General features: G+C 38.4%; 3 protein-coding genes across 4 annotated transcripts; 2 read left to right on the forward strand and 1 right to left on the reverse strand.

Annotated features, from left to right (window-relative positions):
• Positions 1–457: 457 nt before the first annotated feature.
• On the reverse strand, positions 458–8,254 carry LOC126631697 (protein ESSENTIAL FOR POTEXVIRUS ACCUMULATION 1-like). Of its 2 annotated transcripts, none has more exons than XM_050301826.1 (10): positions 8,091–8,254; positions 7,368–7,456; positions 6,268–7,185; positions 6,076–6,187; positions 5,791–5,982; positions 4,724–5,491; positions 1,956–4,584; positions 1,562–1,749; positions 1,421–1,480; positions 458–1,148 (listed from the first exon to the last, which is right to left on the reverse strand). In XM_050301826.1, exons 1-10 carry the CDS (start codon positions 8,158–8,160, stop codon positions 775–777), a joined length of 5,400 nt encoding a protein of 1,799 aa, XP_050157783.1. In that variant the 5' UTR covers positions 8,161–8,254; the 3' UTR covers positions 458–774. The 2 variants fall into 2 exon arrangements, with proteins under 2 accessions (XP_050157783.1, XP_050157782.1); XM_050301825.1 differs by having other exon boundaries at positions 5,791–5,985.
• A 5,518-nt stretch (positions 8,255–13,772) lies between these two features.
• Positions 13,773–14,800, forward strand: LOC126633437 (deoxyuridine 5'-triphosphate nucleotidohydrolase-like). The gene is made up of 3 exons (XM_050304047.1): positions 13,773–14,112; positions 14,213–14,304; positions 14,407–14,800. Exons 1-3 carry the CDS (start codon positions 13,805–13,807, stop codon positions 14,649–14,651), a joined length of 645 nt encoding a protein of 214 aa, XP_050160004.1. The 5' UTR covers positions 13,773–13,804; the 3' UTR covers positions 14,652–14,800.
• Positions 14,801–16,318: 1,518 nt separating this feature from the next.
• LOC126632510 (uncharacterized) lies at positions 16,319–17,349 on the forward strand. Its single transcript, XM_050302936.1, has 2 exons — positions 16,319–17,216; positions 17,330–17,349. Exons 1-2 carry the CDS (start codon positions 16,319–16,321, stop codon positions 17,347–17,349), a joined length of 918 nt encoding a protein of 305 aa, XP_050158893.1.
• Positions 17,350–21,312: the final 3,963 nt, after the last annotated feature.

Genomic DNA, 21,312 nt, shown 5'->3' on the forward strand with positions numbered 1-21,312 from the left:
TTTAACTTTAACTCAATTGAAGAAATAATCTTCCAACTTTAACTTAATTAGAACAATGATCTCTCATTTTTAACTTAATCGTATCAATAGTCCTCCAACAAGGCTCATCTTGACATAATTTTGACGGAGTTACTAAAAATAACCATAATTTCACGTTTTAATGAGTTAAAAAACCAATGATCATGAACTTTTTGTTAAGAAACTATTGCTCCAATTTAGTTAAAATTGAGAAGCCATTGCTACAATTCTCTCCTTGCATTTTCACTAGAATATCAAAAGTATTTAGTCATTTTAAAATCACTTTCAAACGAACTCTAATTTAATCAAATGAAAAAATAGGGTCTAATTTAAAAAACTTTAACGAAAAACTTCTGATACTATTCACTTTAACAAAAAACCACATTTTTACTCTAAAAAATCAATCATGGTATTGTTTACTTACAACACATTTTTGCAATTTCCGTTAAAACTCAAGGTTTTCGAACCCTTTTCATTAGTTTTCCTTATAATTGAAGGCAGTCTTACCATGGTATAATTTAAGGTTACACAAAATCGCTCGAGCAGAAAAAAATAGCACTGCTGCTGTCGTTGGCTGGCTGGCACTTACTACAACTACTACAAAAGATGGAAGATCCAGAAAAATATGGGATAAAAGAAAGGGGGCAGGTAAGAAAAATCCTAAACCGATGAACGTAAAAAGCCATTTACAGTCCAAAAGCCAAAAACCTATTTACAACTGTCTCTTCTGATCTTTAAACTTGATCATCCTCCTCCCTAATCTTCCAGTGTCTGGATCTCACCCATCATGATGCGGTTACTCACGACGTTAAATCCCAAGACAGCCGGACTAACCTTCTTTCCTTTCTTCCCCTTCTTCTTGCCGCCCCCTTTGGAGAACCCGTCTTGGTCCACATCCCCAACATCTGCACTGTATGAATTCACATCTCCGCCGCTGAACCCAGCGACCCCTCTTTGGTCATTCCCTTTTTGAAAGGCAATTTCAAGGACATCAGCCGGTAGCAACTCCTTGTAGTTGAGAAATTTGTCAATGAACTCATGATCGGGATCATACGACCCTAGGTTCTGTTTCAGAAGCAACTCCGCCTCCGATTTGGATTGCTTCAGGCAAAACTCAAGGAAACTCGTATCTGGAAAGAAAAATAAATGACATTGCCAGGAATAAGACTTTGAAAGGATATATTCTTCTGAACAAATTCTAGCAAATCTTATATTTCTCAAATCAGTAATCCAATTATGAAACTGAATATCACGAGAAGGAATGGATTTGGACCAACACAATGCCTAATAATATCAATTCACTTTTTTAAGCTACGAAAAAAACAAAATTATTACAGCAAAAACATCCGGCTCTATGGATTTTGCCCACTATTTAACGAAGTTTAGTACTATTATGCAATACCTTTCGTGCCAATAAGCCTAACGCACTCGCTCTTGCACCAATCTCGGAAGCCCATGGCTTCTGCAAAGGAAAATAAAACAATGTAAATAGGCGACGAGTAATATTTCTGACAGAAAAATAAAAAATAACATGACTCTTGACCTGATTGCTTGGTCATGGCATCTCTTTTTCCTTTTGTAGATGACTGAGACGGTGAGGATGAAAGTAATCGCTCATTTGACTTTCCACCCACTGATTTCTGCCTGCCTAATGAACCAGCTGAAGTTCCTTTTACAGGAGTATTTTTCACTCCCCGACTGCCCTGGCTTGCAAGATGAGGAAAATCTGCCCTGCTCACAGGGAAACAAACAAAGACACAAGATCCAGGTCAAACTAGCTCTAATGAGATCCCTACATATACTAGAGCTGTGAGCCAAACCAAATATGCATCCCCGCAATATAATTGAGGTTCACTAAGCTTTCCGTCTCAAAGCAAAATAAAGTGGACACGAACACACAAATGAATAGTACATAAAGCAAAGGAGTAATATCATACTGCTTATTTTCTTGCTTTGCTTGATCAATTGGTCCCCAGAATAAGTCATCTTCTACTTTATTTCTTGACTGAGATGCATGGGAATTAATTGCGATGGGAGATGCAGCTTTAGATGGAGATGATGCTGAAAGCGACCATGACGGAGCACTATTGCGGGTGACTTGAGGTGGCTGTGATTTCTGTGGAGTTGGAATCTGATTTTGGTGCTGAGCAGCAGCAACCCTCTTCTCCTGCTCCTTTTGGATATCTCTTAAAGATGTGGGTTTAGGAATCTTCCCGGAGTCTGTAAGCCATGCTGGAGAAGGAGCAGGGTTAGCCGTTTCTCCTTTCCAAGGAACAAAATCTCCCAATGAAGGCCCTGATGGAATTGCAGGCAATACTTCCTTTTCCTGCTGTACAGAACGGGAGCTTTTGACTTTCTCAGTGGGGCTTGAACTAACAGGCACATCTACAGCAGTAACTGATATTGAGGTCTTGGTTCCAGTACCCTTCGCTTTTGCTGACCTTTTGCGACTCTTTTTGGTGTCTTTTGCCTCAATAAAGTTATCGTCATCTACAGATTCTGAATGGGTGGGCATAATTTGTGAAGAATGCTGAGTTGACACACCATTAGGAATTTCAACATCTCTTTCACTGGACTTGGCCAAAACCTCCTCTGCTAATAAATCATGTAGCGGGCTCTTCTTGCTCTTTGAGTTTTGAGAAGTTTTGGGCTTCCCAGCATTTAAGTCATCAATACCTGCATCTACCGGAGTTTCTCTAGATATTTTTGGTTCTGAATTGGCTACAACCCCGGCCCAAGGAGTTGACAAACTGGGGGAGTTGATGGTGACCTCAGGTATAATCACTTCTGACTCTGCCTTCCTCTGTTCTTCCTGTTGAATTTCTAGTAACGATTTTGCCTTAAAACCAGGAGCAGGCTTCCAAGCTCGCTGGCCAATCTGTGTATGAGTACTTTGCCCAGAAACAGACTCAACTAACTTAGAATCACCCCTGATTTCATGAGGTTCTGTATCATCTCCAGAAACTTTCACAGGTTCTAAATTTTCAGATTGTCGGGATTCCACAGCCTCCACTGTAACAATTTCAGGCTTACTGCCTCGGTTGCCTCTCGTCTCCAATTTTACGTCACCAACAACAGGCTTTTCAGCTTCAGACTGCGCCTTGGATGCTCCTTTTGCTTGGTCACTTGAAGACTGTGCCTTGGCAGATTTTTGCTTCTTGGACTTCTTCTCAGAAATCTTTCTTTGCCCTCTTACTTCAACATTCTTTGCTTCAACCACTGTAGGAGCCTCATCATTGTATTTTTCCCTTTCAATCTGCTGTTCTTCAATTTGATTGCCTGATTGAACATTCACATCATTGATATGCTCAGGTACATCTTTCTCAAAAGCTCCTAATGATCGCAGAGGATCTGCAACACCCTGAGAAATTGCTACCCCGGCAGATCGGTCAGCTATGAAAGCGTTTTCAGCTGCCTCTTCCAGGGTTTTAGCAACATGAAAATCAGAATCAGGTATGGACTCCTGCGCAAGGGACACCTCTCTAGATTTGGTCATCACATCAAACAACGGTGAGCTCTCAACATTTGTGGACATTGGCAGCGACTCCTGCTGAATAGAAATTGGTGCCGCCGGAGTAACATCCCGACTTCTTTGATGGGTAACATTCCCAAGCACTTGATGCGGTAAAGGTACTGAGGATGCTCCCTCACTAACATTATGACTGATATCTAGGTTACCTTGGGGAGGCAAAGTCATATAATTACTAGTAAGTTCATTTTGCGTATTAGGAACCTGCACATTTGTACCAACTGGAAACATTTCTTGTGACGACTGAAGCCGGGAGGGATCTATCCCTTTCAGCATCGCAGAAGCCTGCATCTGTCCAAAAGATGGCTCAGTAAAATGCTGTTGAGAGTGATGCTCTGGCATAACCTGGGAAAGCAACTGCTGTTGTTGCCTTAACAAAATTTGCTGCTCCTCCTGTTTCTGTTGCTGCTGCTTGAGCAACATTAAATTATCCAACAATGACATTTGTTGTGTTGGAACAGGCGCCTGGGAATGTAACTGCAATAAATACTGCTGTTGCAACATACTCAATACTTGTGGATCTTGTAATAAACCAGAAGATAGTAATTTCTCTTGCGTTGAAATACTTGAACTATCAATAGCTTGAGAGAGTAAAGATTGTTGATTCTGAGGATGCAGCCTCTGCTGTTGGAACCCAAGTGGGATTTGGGGAGGAAAGTTACTCTGGAGTGGGGCTTGGGGGGGAAAATTACTCTGGAGTGGCTCTGAGCCACCTTGGACAGGAAAAGTTGACCGACCAGCAGTACTATTATTTATGTCAGATGATGACCGGTTAGTTAATCCTTGAAGGATGGACATGAGGTCAGCATTTTGGGTATGAGGAGGCTGACTAGGATTTTCAGCCACTGAAGAGAGGAGGTTTGCATCTGGGACAATCTCCGACTTAGGCATCACAGATGAAGCATCCCTCCCAGGCCAATATTGATAAGGATTAGGAAAAGACCTCTGTCGTTCGAGAACCATTCTCTTGGCCAACAGATTATCCAATCCACTATGAGTCAAGCCGTGAGGATTGTTTCCCATAAATCCTTGTAAACCTAACAACAAAACATAGAGATCCAAGTCACAAGAAGCCAGTATGATATGCAGGACAAATGAAACTAAAGCATGAATAAAGCTTCAGAAAGTATGAAAACATTAGACTCAAAATGTAAAACATATGTTAATATCACCAACCTTCCGAAAAAGGAAACTGATGAAGTGGTAAGCCACTCGGATTACCAGACATCAGTGACTCCAGAAACCTATTCTGAGCTTCTGTTGTCGAGCCCTGTTTATTCCTTGGATCATTTCTTGCTATCTCTATCTCACTTAAACCAGCTTGAATCATCCCAACATTACCAAAGTTTGGCCTACCTGATGTATCTGCAACCTCTGGTTTAGGTGCAGTAAATCCAGGCGGTGGTCTAGCTTTAGCTCGTAAATGAGGCATAACATCACCAAGTGCCAAAAATGGCGTATCATTTTTTGCACCTGCTATGCGAACTAGCAAATCTATGCCAAAATATCCAGCCTCAAACCAGCCAATAATGTCAGCCCCAGAGAAAGGACCTTGAATTATACCCTGAGGATCTTTATAATAAAGCTGAAGCTCCTCTGGAGAAAGCTGCTGAGGTTGTCTCAATTCTTGTTCCCTATCTAGAATTCCCGATCGCTGCCTCCTTAAAACAGGATCATCACTGGTTTTCCATCTTGCCTCATCCCTACTTTCCCATTCGTTATTAAGATCTTTCGATCCTAGCGACCAGCCCATATCAGGAGTTCTTGACTTAATATCACCGGGAATCTCGTTCCAATCATGCAAGACTGTATGTGAGCGTTCTCCTTGTGATGAAGATCTCCATGGAGAACCAGAATGAGCAGTAATACCTCCCTGCATGCTCAAATCTGCACTAACAGGTGCCTCCTCAGCCCTTATGAAAGGACCACTGTCTCCTCTAAAAGCTGCAAACAGAAAGTACATTGAGTAAATTTAAATAGGGAGACCCATCTCACGCTAGTAACACGTCTGAAAAAGGCCAGTAAAATCATTTGGGTCCTTTTTTTGAAACATAAGCTCAAGAAAGAATGTAAAATTATGAATCAAGAATCAAATAAACCAGTTCCACATGGGCATGTGAACAGGAGGTTAGCATTTTCCCTTCCATTCAAAAAACATAGGTGAGTTTAAATTATCTAGACCAAACTTTTCCAGCCCACCCAATAGTAACCTTTACCAACGTGCATATTGTACATCAACATACCTTCCGATCTGAAATTGTTCTCTGAGTATGTCTTATGTTCCTGCGTTATTTCTCCTTTTAGGCTGGATCCATGATGGAGCACCTGCCTTTCATAAGAAGAGCCCTCTGAATAATTTGGAAGACCACCTTTTGACCTAGCAATGCTTTCATCTTTAGAATCACCAAGTGCAAGGGGTAAATCTTCTCTACTGCCTGCTAAAACAAAACAGTTCCAACACAAGTCAATTCCCACTTGAAAGGATCATGCACGTATAGTTTTTAAATATCTTGAACCAGCAAAACTACCAAGCTTGGGTCTTCTTGACTGTGTAAAATCATTTGGGCTCCTTCCATCTTTAGAAGTCTGGGGTGCACCACTACTTACTATATCTCCTTTGTCAATTCCCTTCAAAAGAGACTGCACAAACAAAAAATATTCAAATGCATGGACAAAAGCATCAGAAGCAATCAAAAAATAATACAATGGATCTGCATTACCATTTCCTCAGAATTCGGTGCACAAAGTGCCAGAGGCTCCAATGGTTCATCCACCGCAAGAGAGCTCACTTCTATAAACCCATCAACTGGTTTTTGATATGATTTCATATCAGCCTTCCTGTATACATCAAGCAGCTTCGTCCTACTATACCTTAATGGATAAGGCTCTCCATGTTCACTTTCAACTTTGTCCAATACAGTTCCTATAGACTGAGGAATAGTAGGACTGCTGTTCATAAAGCCTCCACCAGAGCTACCCCTTCCACGACCAAGAGAAAAGCTGGGAGGTGTAATTTCTCCACGCCCCCAATTAGATGAATGTGTAGGAGCATGCTTGTTTGCTGATAAAGTCTGGTTATAAGAAGGATCTCCCCTTCCCCGGGCTTGGGAGGAGTTTGATCTCCAAGGTCGGTAGTGATCCCCATCTTTCTCATCCTTTACATGATTTCCAACATGAGACAAACTCTTATCAAGACGCAGACCATCTCTACCAGAGTCTGCCCACTTGTCAGGAAAACCTTCTGCCTCCTTGTCATTAGGCCCCCAGCGCGTGTTCCATTTGCTCTCTCGCCGTTGCTCATAATTGGATTCCTTGTTACTTGAGTCAGTCCACCGCTCAGGTGGGGCACGACGTGCTTCTCCAAAGTGCTTTGCAGATGAATTTTCCATCCATCGATCCATCCTGCGAGTGTCACCAACTTCTTTATCCCCATCCCTCCAACGATCTTTGCGTCCTGAGGAGTTGGTGTCTCTTTCTTCATCACGCCAGCATTCACGACGACCACCAGCTTCCATATCCATCAAAGATGGCCTGAAAACATCCTTCTTCTGGGTATCACGAATTTCATCACCATTACCTGATGATTTCGTGGTATCCAAGCGACTGCCAACGGATGGATTTGGGCTGGGAGGTTTTTCCTGCATTTATTTTTAAGAAATAAATAACAGAGAAACTCCGAAGCAATATTCCGATCTTATTTTGATAACTAAGATAGAAGTGCATACTAATTGGAATAAATGTAACAAAATTTTCTTCTGAAACCAAGCAGCAATTGAGGTAAGCAGATTAATATACAATTATGAAAGAGACGATAACACACCCCAGTTAACATTCCTGTCTTACTCTCCCCCGGCTTAGGTAGAAGCCACTGCGGTGAAAGGGGAATAAGATTCTCAGAACCTTGTCCACCTGTGTACACTAGAAATAAACACAATTTAGAATTATATGAGAATTACCAAACAAATCCAACTAGAATTACAGTTATTTGGTGAAGCACAATTATTCCAAAGAAAAGGGAAGAAAAAAAACCGAAACATGATTGAATGAAGAAACATTATAACATTACTTATCGAAATCAATCAAAATATGAATTGAGAAAGGCTTGTCAAAACTGGAAATTTGATAAAGTTTATGATTCAAATTACTACTACAACCGGCAACCATGGGAAATTGTTATGGTGAACCATATTACGATATTCCTGCTGCATCCTCATTGAATTCATAATTTATTTGTTCCGACCAATAAACGGGAAAATGTAAAATCGAATTTAAAGGCCCTAAGAAAATTAATTGCATTTACCAATATTAATCAAAACCCTAGGAACAAAATATTTATCAAAACCCTAACTACGAAATATTTATCAAAACCCTAAACTCGGCTACGAAAAACATCAACGCCAATACGAACAGCAACGAAAACGATAAATGTGCGAGCTATTTATCAGAACCGACGCATAAATCTACGGTTTTTTTGTCGAAAATCGGAGGGTGGAGGCGAAATGCGAAAAATCAAGACGGCAAAGGAGGCCGAGGGAGGAAATACCTTTGGAGATCTGGGGCGGAGTGGTGACGGAGAGATGGCGGCGAGAGGCTGAGCTGGAGAGGTCGGCCATGGATGATCAGTTGAAGTTGCAGAGAGCGAGCAAGCCAAAGAAACCCTTTTGCGTTTTGATAGTGAGGTAAGATTAGGGAGAATGCGAAGGGTGGGAAATAAGGGCAGCAAAAAAAGAAGGGAGATAAATGTGAGAGGGGTAGATTCGGGATTTTGACCAAGCGGCTCACGTTAGCAAAGCATTGATTTGTTGTCTCACACATCAGCCTATACTTTAACACTGTTGAAAGAATGCATCATTGCTTTTTACTCAAACACTTCTAACTTTTACTAAATTTGAATAATGGTTTTTTAATTAAAAATTCGTGATCATTAACCCTTTACTCATCAAAATGTACATTTATGGTATTTTTTTGTCAAATTCATTAGAACTTCCTTAAAAAATAAGTCACATGCCACGAATGTGAAGCTGAATAGAGGACCAAATATTGAAAACCAAATGAAAAAAACTATTGCAATGATCCCTTAATTTTAACCTAATTAGAGAAATGACCCTATACTTTAACTCAGTTTGAGCAATAATTCTTCAACTTTAACTTAATTGTAGTAATGGTCTTTCCACTATGACTCATTTTGACGGGTGTTCTAACTGAGTTGACGAAAACAACGATAGATGCACGTTTTGATGAATTAAATGACCAATGGTGATGGATTTTATTTGATGGACCATTGCTCCAATTTGATTAAAGTTGATGGACTATTGCCACAATTTTCTCCAAATATTATTCACCTGCATCGAGTAAATTAGAGTTTAAATCTTCTGTATTTATTTGTGTGTGTTATTTGTGACCTCTATTATTAATTGACATTTATTACGGGAGCTGTTATTGGCATTACCAAAATCTCAATTCATACTCCTATATTTTTTACTTAACTATTTTAATTCTTTTAATGTGATTTCCGATTTTGCCCTTATATTGTTTTTAACGTGCACAAAATTTTGAAAACCTCATTAAGTATAATTTTGATGACTTAAATAAATTGGTGGGAATGCTTAGATTTTGAGCATGTTTTTCTTTTCTTTAAAGCCTCACTAATCTTTCATTTGAAATTGATTTTGCTTACGAAAACAAAAATTGGAGGGATTTCTGGTAGATTTTGCTTAAGAAAGCACCATCGTTCATCATCCGTTCATCCAAGATCAAGCCCCAACGGCCCCTTTGGATCAACAACGTCGACAAATCCACACATCCAACCGTTCTTCAAGATTAAGCCCAAAAGCCCTTGAAGATCCGTTCATCACTGTTCTTCAAGATCAAGCCCAAAAGCCCTTGAAGACCCGTTCATCACCGTTATTCAAGATCAAGCCTTAAACGGCCCTTGAAGAAACACTCATCTTTAACATCAAGTCCCAACGGCTCCTTGAAGATCCGCTCAAATCCACCTTCAAAGATCAAGCCCACGGCCCCTTGAAGAAACTTCCAACAGTTCATCCAAAATCAAGCCTCGACGGCCCTTGGATCAACGAAACATCCACAAATCAACACCTTACGGAGATCGAATCAGATGATCAAAATAGAGAGAGATTGTAACCCAAAATCATCAAAATACAAAAATTTGTTTGTGCACGTTGTTCTTGTCTCTTTCGTTTCAGGAATTTTCCGCGTTCACATAGATATATATATATATATATATATGTGTGTGTGTGTGTGTGTGTGTTCATAATGGTTGTGTTAGCCACATAAGCCTGAAGCATGTTTCCATAATCCATTTTCATGATAATCACACTCTAATTCTTATGTAGGCCTTAGAGTCTTTTGCATACAAGGTCTACTGGAAAACCTCAAAGTAAATGATAAATTTTTAGTTGTGATGGGAATATGGGTGGTACACCACGTGTTTTTATGTAAGTGGTGGGAAATTTTATTTTTTAAGTTATTAACTTTGTAACACACATATCCCACCATTTATATAGGGATACATGGTGTACTACTCTGTGCGACGATCACATTGAAAAATCTATCCAAAGTAAACAATTGTAAAGCCGACTTGCTTCTATAGCACAAAAGGTCTTTACAACTCCCTATAAATATTTATGTCATCATACTTAATGAGGTTTTCAAGATTGTAGACTTTAAAAGTAATATAAAGGTAAAATCGAGTAATCACATTAAAATAATTAAAATAGATAAATTAAAAATATAAAAGGAGTCATCAAAATACAAAAATTTGTTTGTGCACGTTGTTCTTGTCTCTTTCGTTTCAGGAATTTTCCGTGTTCACATAGATATATATATATCTATGTGTGTGTGTGTGTGTGTGTGTGTGTGTGTGTGTGTGTTCATAATGGTTGTGTTAGCCACATAAGCCTGAAGCATGTTTCCATAATCCATTTTCATGATAATCACACTCTAATTCTTATGTAGGCCTTAGAGTCTTTTGCATATAAGGTCTACTGGAAAACCTCAAAGTAAATGATAAATTTTTAGTTGTGATGGGAATATGGGTGGTACACCACGTGTTTTTATGTAAGTGGTGGGAAATTTTATTTTTTAAGTTATTAACTTTGTAACACACATATCTCACCATTTATATAGGGATACATGGTGTACTACTCTGTGCGACGGTCACATTGAAAAATCTATCCAAAGTAAACAATTGTAAAGCCGACTTGCTTCTATAGCACAAAAGGTCTTTACAACTCCCTATAAATATTTATGTCATCATACTTAATGAGGTTTTCAAGATTGTAGACTTTAAAAGTAATATAAAGGTAAAATCGAGTAATCACATTAAAATAATTAAAATAGATAAATTAAAAACATAGAAGGAGTCATCAAAATACAAAAATTTGTTTGTGCATGTTGTTCTTGTCCCTTTCGTTTCAGGAATTTTCCGTGTTCACATAGATATATATATATATATAGGAATTGCTTAAGGGGAGGGATCCCCATTTTTTCAAAAGAGTAAACTGTCGATTTGCCCCTTAAACTTTCACCGAACTTTCGATTTCCCCCCTGAACTTTTCGATTGGAAAAGTTCCCCCCTGAACTAATTTTTTTAGCCAATTTGCCCCCTACCGTTAGTTTTTCAAACATTCCATCCAAATTTCTATTAAGTGAGACCATGTGCACAACATATGAGGGTAGTTAAGTCATTTCACTCTTAAAAATGATTAAAAAACTGAAAATTTCCCTCTAATTCATATCCTCAATTTTATTTTTCACTCATTCCTATGTATAAAAAATGACATACGATGTTATTGTCTTCATGGCATGAACATTCTAGTAATTTTACATTATTAAAAAAAATGATTAAACAAAAATAGATCGAAGAAAAGAAAAAAAAAAATATACAAAAACCCCAGCCACCACCACTTCCTTTCCGCACCCCCATCACCCACCCCTACGACATCCTCCCCCTACCCTCATCTCCCTCAACCGTAACCCCACTCCCTGATTTGGCCCCACCCTCTGCTACCCCAATGACCCAACCCTCTTCCTGCATCACAAATCTCTCTCTCTCTCTCTCTTCCCACTTTCTTCGTTCCTTGCATTGTTCGTAGAATAACAAATAGAGAGGGGAAGGAGGAGTCTCTGTGTGTGGGAAGGGGGAGGACCGGATATGGTGGTTGATGGGTCTCAGGGGTGGGAGGAGGTGGTAATGGTGGGTACAAGGAGATCGGCGGTAGAGGTAAAAAATAGAGGGAATTTTTTTTTTTAAATTTATTTTCAGTTTTTTAATCATTTTTAAGAGTGAAATGACTTAACTACCCTCATATGTTGTGCACATGGTCTCACTTAACAGAAATTTGGATGGAATGTTTGAAAAACTAACGGTAGGGGGCAAATTGGCTAAAAAAATTAGTTCAGGGGGGAAATTTTCCAATCGAAAAGTTCAGGGGGGGAAATCGAAAGTTCAGTGAAAGTTTAGGGGGCAAATCGACAGTTTACTCTTTTCAAAAAAATGGGGACACGCTCCCCACCGTTGGATTTGACTTAAATGAAATCCTGTGGTTGAGATTCTATGGCCTGTGTTTTAATCTCAACCACACAATTTCATTAAAGTCAATCTAACGGTGGGGAGCGTGTCCCCATTTTTTTTGAAAAAATGGGAATCCCTCCCCTTAAGCTCCCTGTATATATATATATATATGTGTGTGTGTGTGTGTGTGTGTGTGTGTGTGTTCATAATGGTTGTGTTAGCCACATAAGCCTGAAGCATGTTTCCATAATGCATTTTCATGATAATCACACTCTAATTCTTATGTAGGCCTTAAAGTCTTTTGCATATAAGGTCTACTGGAAAACCTCAAAGTAAATGATAAATTTTTAGTTGTGATGGGAACATGGGTGGTACACCACGTGTTTTTATGTAAGTGGTGAAAAATTTTATTTTTTAAGTTATTAACTTTGTAACACACATATCCCACCATTTATATAGGGATACATGGTGTACTACTCTGTGCGACGGTCACATTGAAAAATCTATCCAAAGTAAACAATTGTAAAGCCGACTTGCTTCTATAGCACAAAAGGTCTTTACAACTCCCTATAAATATTTATGTCATCATACTTAATGAGGTTTTCAAGATTGTAGACTTTAAAAGTAATATAAAGGTAAAATCGAGTAATCACATTAAAATAATTAAAATAGATAAATTAAGTAGCCTTGACTCTGCCTTTCAAGAACCGATGGACTTGCCCTTGCCTGTTGTAACTAAACTACTTGAACTATTAGGGCAACTTAACATTTACCAAACAACAAAATGGCATAATGATATTTTTGTTTTTCATTCACATTGGTTTTGTTTTACATATAATAAGTGTGTACTACCTTGCGGAAGAGGATCCTCTTATGAGCTCAGGATGGGGATCCTCTTGATCATGAAATTCGGGCCGTTTAAATTTAATCCAATAGTTGCAATTATTATAACTTTTAGAGGGACCTCTTGTTTGGAGTCGTTGGATTAAATTTGAACGTCCTGGATTATGTGGTTAGGAGGATCCCCATCTTGAGCTCAGGAGAGGATCCCCATCCTAAGCTCAGGAGAGGATCCTCTTCCCTACCTTGCAATGCGTGCATGTTAAGAGATGGCATCGACTTGGTTCCAAACCTACTTGCACTTGAATTGTATAAAAAATAACACTAATCAGATTATAAATAAGTTGGATTCAAAGTAGTGAAGTGATTGTGATTGGAGTCTAAAGCTTGATCCTCAAGCCAAGTAAGATGTCAAAAAATCTACAGTATCTACTAACTATTAATCTATTGATACTTTTCTTCCCGATTCAATTTCTTGCGTCGCCATTTATGAAATGGTATTGTTAAGAGTTTTCTTTTTAAAAGCTTTAATTTGGTAAATATTTTTCAAAAGCTTTGTTCCTTATGATTTTAAAAAGAAAAAAAGCTTATTACCAAGATGAAAAAAAAAAATTCCTTATGACCCATAAATCAATAAATAAACTTGATCAATTTCAGACCAAGTTGGGCCGAACTTTTAAGTGAATTAAAACTGATTGGGCTATTGATCTTTCTTTCCAGACCATTGGGCTGAGGTTTATCCCCATTTTTAAAGATCGGCCCAAAATCCCTAAAGCTGACGTCGGAGGAGGAGGAGGAGAAGAGAGAGCATTTATACGAGTCTGCGCACAATTAGTAGCAACAGAAAAATGGCGGGAAAGCTTGGCGCCATTGCGCGGGAAATGCCAGTGTTCGCGACTCTCTCTCTATTTGAACGAACCCAGTCTTCCCATTGGCGCCCAAAATTCGGTCATTGCCAATTCCCGCCACATCGCCGCCGCTGTCTCTCGCAAGCTCTCAGAATGGCCCAGCAAGACGCGCAGAACGGAAGCCACGAAGTCAAAGAGCCGACTCCCAAGATCGCCAGGCTTCACGAAAACGACGACGTTTCTGGAAATGCCGCCCCGTTTTTCCTGGTGAAGAAGCTCTCCGAAAAGGCGGTTTTGCCCGCGAGAGGCTCGCCTCACTCTGCAGGCTATGATCTCTCGAGGTAAACCTCGAAAACCCCTTATTCACACGCTCCATTTTTTTCAGAAAAATCATCGGAATCTGATGTGGGTTTTTCTGGATTTGTTTTGATTTTTGTGCAGCGCGACGGAGACGAAAGTTCCGGCCAGAGGAAAAGCCCTGGTCCCAACCGATCTGAGCATTGCGGTCCCTGAAGGAACCTATGCACGAATTGGTAAAAACCTTAACCCCCATACTTCCTGTTCAATTTCGATAAATTTTGGTTCTTTGTATACTGAACTGATGTGCGTTTTCTGTATTTTCTGTTGGTGTGCAGCGCCACGATCGGGTCTGACATGGAAGCACTCGATCGATGTCGGAGCTGGTGTCATCGATGCTGATTACAGGGGTCCGGTTGGGGTTGTGCTGTTCAACTTTTCCAATGTTGATTTTGAGATCAAGGAGGGTGATAGGATTGCTCAGCTGATCATTGAGAAGATCATCACCCCTGATGTTGTGGAGGTTGAGGATTTGGATTCCACTGCCAGAGGTGCTGGAGGGTTCGGGTCTACCGGTGTTTAGACCGCCCTGCCAGTGTTTAGGCTTCGCTGTGTTTTGTGATCGGGGACTTGGGGAACAATGTAGTTGGGTAGTTTTGTTTCAGTCGTAGGTGGCCGGTCTACTCTCTTGTTATGCAAATATATTCGGTGAATGAATGAGTTTATTTTGTACATCCATGGCTTCTTTAATTTACTTCAATTTGAAGAACAAACACGAACGGGGAATGAAAATATAATGATTCAATAAGCGATTCAATGACTGAAAAATTGAAAAGATATATTATATGCTCAATGTATCAGAAAATTGCAACCAAAACTGGAACCAAGTAGCTAGAATCCGGGCTAATTGCAGTTGATATACATAAGGTTAAAATTTTATTTGTTCAACTTACTTTAAAGTAGAACTTTTCCGGCAGAAGGCAACATATGCTAACACACAGGTAGTCAAACCAGATGATGACCCGATCACATTACAGAAGGTAGAAAATGGAACAAATCACTAAAGCTGACGTCGGAGGAGGAGGGGGAGGAGGCGGCTGGAGAGAGCATTTATACGAGTCTGCGCACAATACGTAGCAACAGAAAAATGGCGGGTAAACTTTGTTGAGAATACATCCTCACAGTGTAAGATTTTATAGGGTGAGTGTAATCAAACCTTAGTGTATTTATATATATGCCGACATCAAGATAAGAGATTATATGGCCATATGGATAAATGGAGGGAAAAACATTAAGTTATAATGTTTGAATTAGAGTTGGTTAACAACTCTAAGTAACTGGCAATAACCGAAACCCTAATGGGGGTAGCAGTTATTGTTTTTTTTCATGTAAATAAAAGAGAGGTTCTTGGTCTCTTTTCTCGGTGTGATTCCAAAAAGAAAACCAGTCCCATTGAAGGTTGTATTGTATCAAACACCAGAGAAGAGAAGGCTAAACCTAATATCCATGCATGATGTCTTCGACAGCAAGTATGTTTTCTTTATTCGATTTAAGGTTTACTGGGGTTGTATATTACTCTATGTTGGTTGTAGTTCAATGGCTTAACTGATTATGTCTTGGCTGTGAAGTATAAGATAAGTTAACATGTGGTATCAGAGCCAACAGTTAAAGCGTTGAACTCGTTTTGTCTTATGCAAATTGATTCTAGTTTCCGCTGTTATTGCTTATCATATGTTATGAGATCTTGCAACTGCATCGTTATACTCTGTAACTATGCATGAGAATAAAGTTAGTTGATCTGATGAATAGATCAACATTATGAATAATCTTAAAATTGATGAAGACTACTTGCTGGTTTGAAATACTTATCACTGCTTAAATACATCATCAAAATGATATATTTATACTCATGAATTTAAGGTTTCATTTTCTGCAAAAGGGATGATTTACAAGCATTTAACAAGTAGAGTTAAATTCCAAAGAATTGATCTGCTGGGTTTGCTATGAATCAATGTATAATCTCTATAAAAAGGTTGTAGTTTTGTAAAAGTTCATGCCTAAAGGTGTGCAGTTTACATAAGTTACTGTATTTTTTTGTTCAAGATTATACAAGAATTGATATTCACATACTTAATGTATTATATGGACAGTTTCTTGCCCAAAGGTGTGACTGGTTCCATAGATTAAGTGTGATAAGATCGTTAAGTTATTGATTTTTGTCACAAGTGCAAGTGAATTAATCAGTTCGTAATGAATACACATTATGCAGATTTCAATATGTTGAATCTTATCAACATTGAGAAACTGAATGGCAACAATTTTAAGACTTGGAAGCAGCAAATTGAAATGCACCTGGGAATGTTGGAATTTGACATTGCTTTCAAGCTACCTCAACCAAGTGCACATGCTGATAATAGCACAACAGTTCAAAGGGACCTGTTTGCCAAGTGGGAGAGGGCAAATCAAATGTCACTCTTGATTATGCAGAATGCAATGGAAGAACATGTGAGAGGAGGCATTCCTGCATGTGACTTGGCCAAGGCTTATATGGATAAGGTAGAAGAAAAATTTAAGAGATCTGATAAGGTAGAAACTGGTTCATACCTCTCAGCATTTATCAATGCCAAGCATGATGACGTTGGTAGTATTCGGGAGCATCTTTTCAAACTGGTGAACATTTCCAACAAGCTAAATGCACTGGACATTGGCATCACTGACCAATTTCTGGTGCACATGGCACTGCACTCGCTTTCAAGTGACTATGAGCAAATCAAAGTCAATTATAACACTCAAAAAAAGACCTGGAGCATTAATGAACTCATTGCAATATGTTGTCAAGAGGAGGAGAGGATGAAGAGAACTAAGATTGAGACTATTAATGTTGTTCAAGTTGAGAAAGGCCAGGGAAAAGCAATCATTCCTTACAAGAACAACAACTACAAGGGATCAAAGCCACATAATGCAGGTTCTCACTTTCCCTCAAAGAAAAATGCAAAACACTCAATTGTATTTGCTAAAAATAATGTTGCTTCCACGAGCATTGGTCTCAGACCAAATGCAATCCATCTTAAGAAATGTTATTATTGTCAATCCACTGAACACTTGAGGAAAAATTGTCCAGGTTTTAAAGGTTGGCTCATTAAAAAAGGTATGAAAACCATTGATGTTTTTGTCACAGTTGAATCGAATATGATTTTTATACCTCAAAATTCTTGGTGGTTTGACACTGGCTGTTCTACACATATAACAAACTCTTTGCAGGGATTTCAAAGCCTGAATGAGACAAATAAGGAAATCTACAATGTCTATGTTGGAAATGGAAATAAAGTGACTGTTGAATCAGTTGGTAAAGTAAAGTTGAGATTGTCTTCTGGCTATGTATTAGTTTTAAACAATGTTCTTTATGTACCTTATATGAGAAGGAATCTGTTTTCTGTAACACATTTTGTAAGAGATGGTTTTTCGTATGTTGGTAATGAAACTCAAATTAGTTTTTATTTAAATAACCAGTTTGACAATCTCCTTGGATATGCATTTCTTAATGATGATCTTTGGCAAATTGAGTGTACTTACTTTCAGGATTGTCTTAATGTTGATCATTCTGCATTTAAAAGGCTGCTCACTAATGAAACATCTTCTATGCTTTGGCATCGAAGACTTGGGCACATATCAAAACAGTGAATGATGAGACTAGTGAATAATGGTGCATTGCCAGAGATTAATCCAAATGAACTTGGGACTTGCATAGACTGTTTTAAAGGGAAGACAACTAATTTAACAAACAAATCGAAAGCTACAAGAAGCAATGATCTCTTGGAGATAATACACACAGATGTGTGTGGACCATTTCCAACAAAGACTATATGTGGCAATTCCTATTTTGTACTCTTCATAGATGATTTTTCAAGATATACTTACCTGTTTTTTATTTCAGAAAAGTCACAAGTACTTAATTGTTTTAAAATTTTCAAACTTGAGGTTGAAAAACAACTAAACAAACAAATTAAGATTGTGAGATCCGATCATGGGGGAGAATATTTTGGTAGATACACTAAAGTAGGACAACAAAAGGGTCATTTCGCATTGTTTTGGCAGCAAGAAGTGATTGTTGGTCAGTACACTACTCTTGGGACTCCTTCCCAAAATGGAGTGGCTGAAAGACGGAATAGAACCTTGAAAGAGATGGTCAGGAGCATGTTATCTCATTCACAGCTACCAGAATTCCTTTGGGGTGAAGCTATCAAAACTGCAAACTACATACTTAATCGAGTCCCGACCAAGGCAGTCAAGTCTACTCATTTCGAAATTTGGACAGGTAGGAGACCAAGTTTTAACCATTTTCACAGTTGGGGTTGCAGATGTGAGGCGAGATTATATAATCCTAATGAAAAGAAACTGGATTTAAAGATTACCAGTTGTTTTTTTGTGGATATGCTGAGAAATCGAAAGGTTACAGGTTTTATTGTCCAGGTTCTTATACTAGATTGGTTGAAAGCAACAATGCTAAGTTCATTGAAGATTTTGGAGCACCACATTCCCATTCCAGAAATTCATATGTGTTTGAAGAAGGAGATGAGGAAACTTCAATTCCCTTACCTACAATTAATCATATTACCTTGCCAATTTCATTTGGTGTAGTTTCAAATTTATTTTCTTTGCCACTTACTTCCAATACTGAAGATCAAATGATTTTGAATCAACTAGAAGGGAATTTGCATGCTGCAGAAGTCCTAAATGAGTTAAATAATGTTGCAGAAGTTGAAAATGCACAGAATGTAAATGAGGTGATACCAATTGTAAGGAAATCCACAAGAGTAAGAAAACCGACATTGTCAAATGACTATGTTGCTTATTTGCAAGAAGTGGAGTTTGATGTTGGAGATGATGATGATCCTGTCACATATAAGGAAGCAATGGAAAGTAAAAATGCTTCACTTTGGGATGCTGCAATGAAAGATGAACTGGATTCAATGGCAAATAATGAAGTCTGGTGTCTAGTTGAAGGGTCCAGTGATATTAAACCCATTGGCTGCAAGTGGGTGTTCAAAACAAAACGAGATGCACAAAGACATGTTGAAAGATTCAAAGCGAGACTTGTTGCTAAAGGTTTCACACAAAGAGAAGATGTTGACTACACTGAAACTTTTTCACCAGTGTCTACAAAAGATTCTTTTAGAATTATTATGGCATTACCAAGTCATTATGATTTGGAATTGCATCAAATGGATGTCAAGACTGATTTTCTCAATGGCAGCTTATTGGAAGACATTTATATGAAGCAACCACCAGGATTTATTGAAAGGGGGAAGGAAAGTATGGTCTGCAAGCTTACCAAGTCTATTTATGGCCTTAAACAAGCTTATAGGCAATGGTATAAGAAGTTTGATCAGGTTGTCAATTCATTTGGTTTCTCAGAAAATAAGATTGACAATTGCATTTATATGAAACAAGCCAAATCAGACTTTATTTTCATGGTTCTCTATGTTGATGACATACTTCTTGCTAGCTCCAGTGTACAGTTGTTAAAAGAAACAAAACAAATGCTGTCTCAAAGCTTTGATATGAAAGATTTAGGTGTGGCTCATTATGTTTTGGGAATTGAAATCACAAGAGACAGATTGCAGAAGTCTTTGTGTTTGTCTCATAAGAATTATATTGATCGAGTGCTTAAGAGATTTAACATGGAGAATTGTAATGGTGGTGATGTTCCTATAGCTAAAGGTGACAAGCTTTCACTTGCTCAGTGTCCAGTTACAATCCATGACATTGAACAGATGAAAGAGAAACCATATGCCTCATTGGTGGGGAGTGTTATGTATGCTCAAGTATGTACCAGACTAGACTTGGCATTTGCACTCAGTGTATTGGGAAGGTTTCAATCAAATCCTGGCATTGCTCATTGGAATGCATGAAAGAAAGTACTCAGATACTTAAAAAGAACCCGAGATCATGTGCTGGTATTTCATCAAGTTAAAGTTTTAGAAGTTGTTGGTTATAGTGATGCAGACTTGGGAGGTTGTGTAGATGACAGAATGTCAACAAGTGGCTATGTGTTCACATTGGCTGGAGGTGCTATTTCATGGAGGAGTAAGAAACAAACCACCAGAGCTGTGTCAACAATGGAATCTGAATATATACGGTGTTTTGAAGCTATGAGGCAAGCTGGATGGCTAAAGAATTTGATTCATTATATGGGAGTTTTGCACAGTATAGAGAAACCGATTAAGATATACTGTGATAACACTTATGCAATGTTCTTTGCCAAGAACAATAAGCGATCAGAGGCTTCAAGACTTATAGATATCAAATACTTGAAGCTTCAAGACAAAATCAGAGAAGGAGTTGTGGATATAGAACATCTTGGCACATTCCATATGGTTGCAGATCCTTTAACAAAGGCATTACATGTCACTGCCTTTCGCGGACACCTACCTAATATGGGATTGCAATCATCCATGGAAAATATTTGAACGTGGGAGTAAGGTAATTTTCTCACAATTATGACTACGTTTTATGATTTCTTGTACTAAAGTTGTGCTTATTAAGACTATGAACTGAATTGCATGACGATGTGATCAGTTCGTAAAAGCTCATTCGAACAAGAACTATAATGTTTGTCAATCTTGCAAGGATTGAAATAAAGAAGACATCTGCAGTGTCTTGAGTACCAAGAAATGTGGGAGTTATTATGGTATACAAATAGACTCTCATTAAAATTTCCTCATGTTCCAAACTTTCATTTGTACGATCAATTTGTGGTTATGGTACACTGATACTTTATATTTGTATTAAGTTGTCTATGACTCAGTTGATAAACATATGTAGTTATTTGGAAAGATTTATTGCACTTATCATGACTAAGTGATTGCTCTTTAGCTGTTGAGCATAATATGGATCACAGTTTTGAATACACTCATGTGGGAGAATGTAAGATTTTATAGGGTGAGTGTAATCAAACCTTAGTGTATTTATATATATGCCGACATCAAGATAAGAGATTATATGGCCATATAGATAAATGGAGGGAAAAACATTAAGTTATAATGTTTGAATTAGAGTTGGTTAACAACTCTAAGTAACTGGCAATAACCGAAACCCTAATGGGGGGTAGCAGTTATTGTTTTTTTTCATGTAAATAAAAGAGAGGTTCTTGGTCTCTTTTCTCGGTGTGATTCCAAAAAGAAAACCAGTCCCATTGAAGGTTGTATTGTATCAAACACCAGAGAAGAGAAGGCTAAACCTAA

Source organism: Malus sylvestris, chromosome 8 (genome assembly GCF_916048215.2).
Source record: "Malus sylvestris chromosome 8, drMalSylv7.2, whole genome shotgun sequence".
Taxonomy (NCBI): domain Eukaryota; kingdom Viridiplantae; phylum Streptophyta; class Magnoliopsida; order Rosales; family Rosaceae; genus Malus; species Malus sylvestris.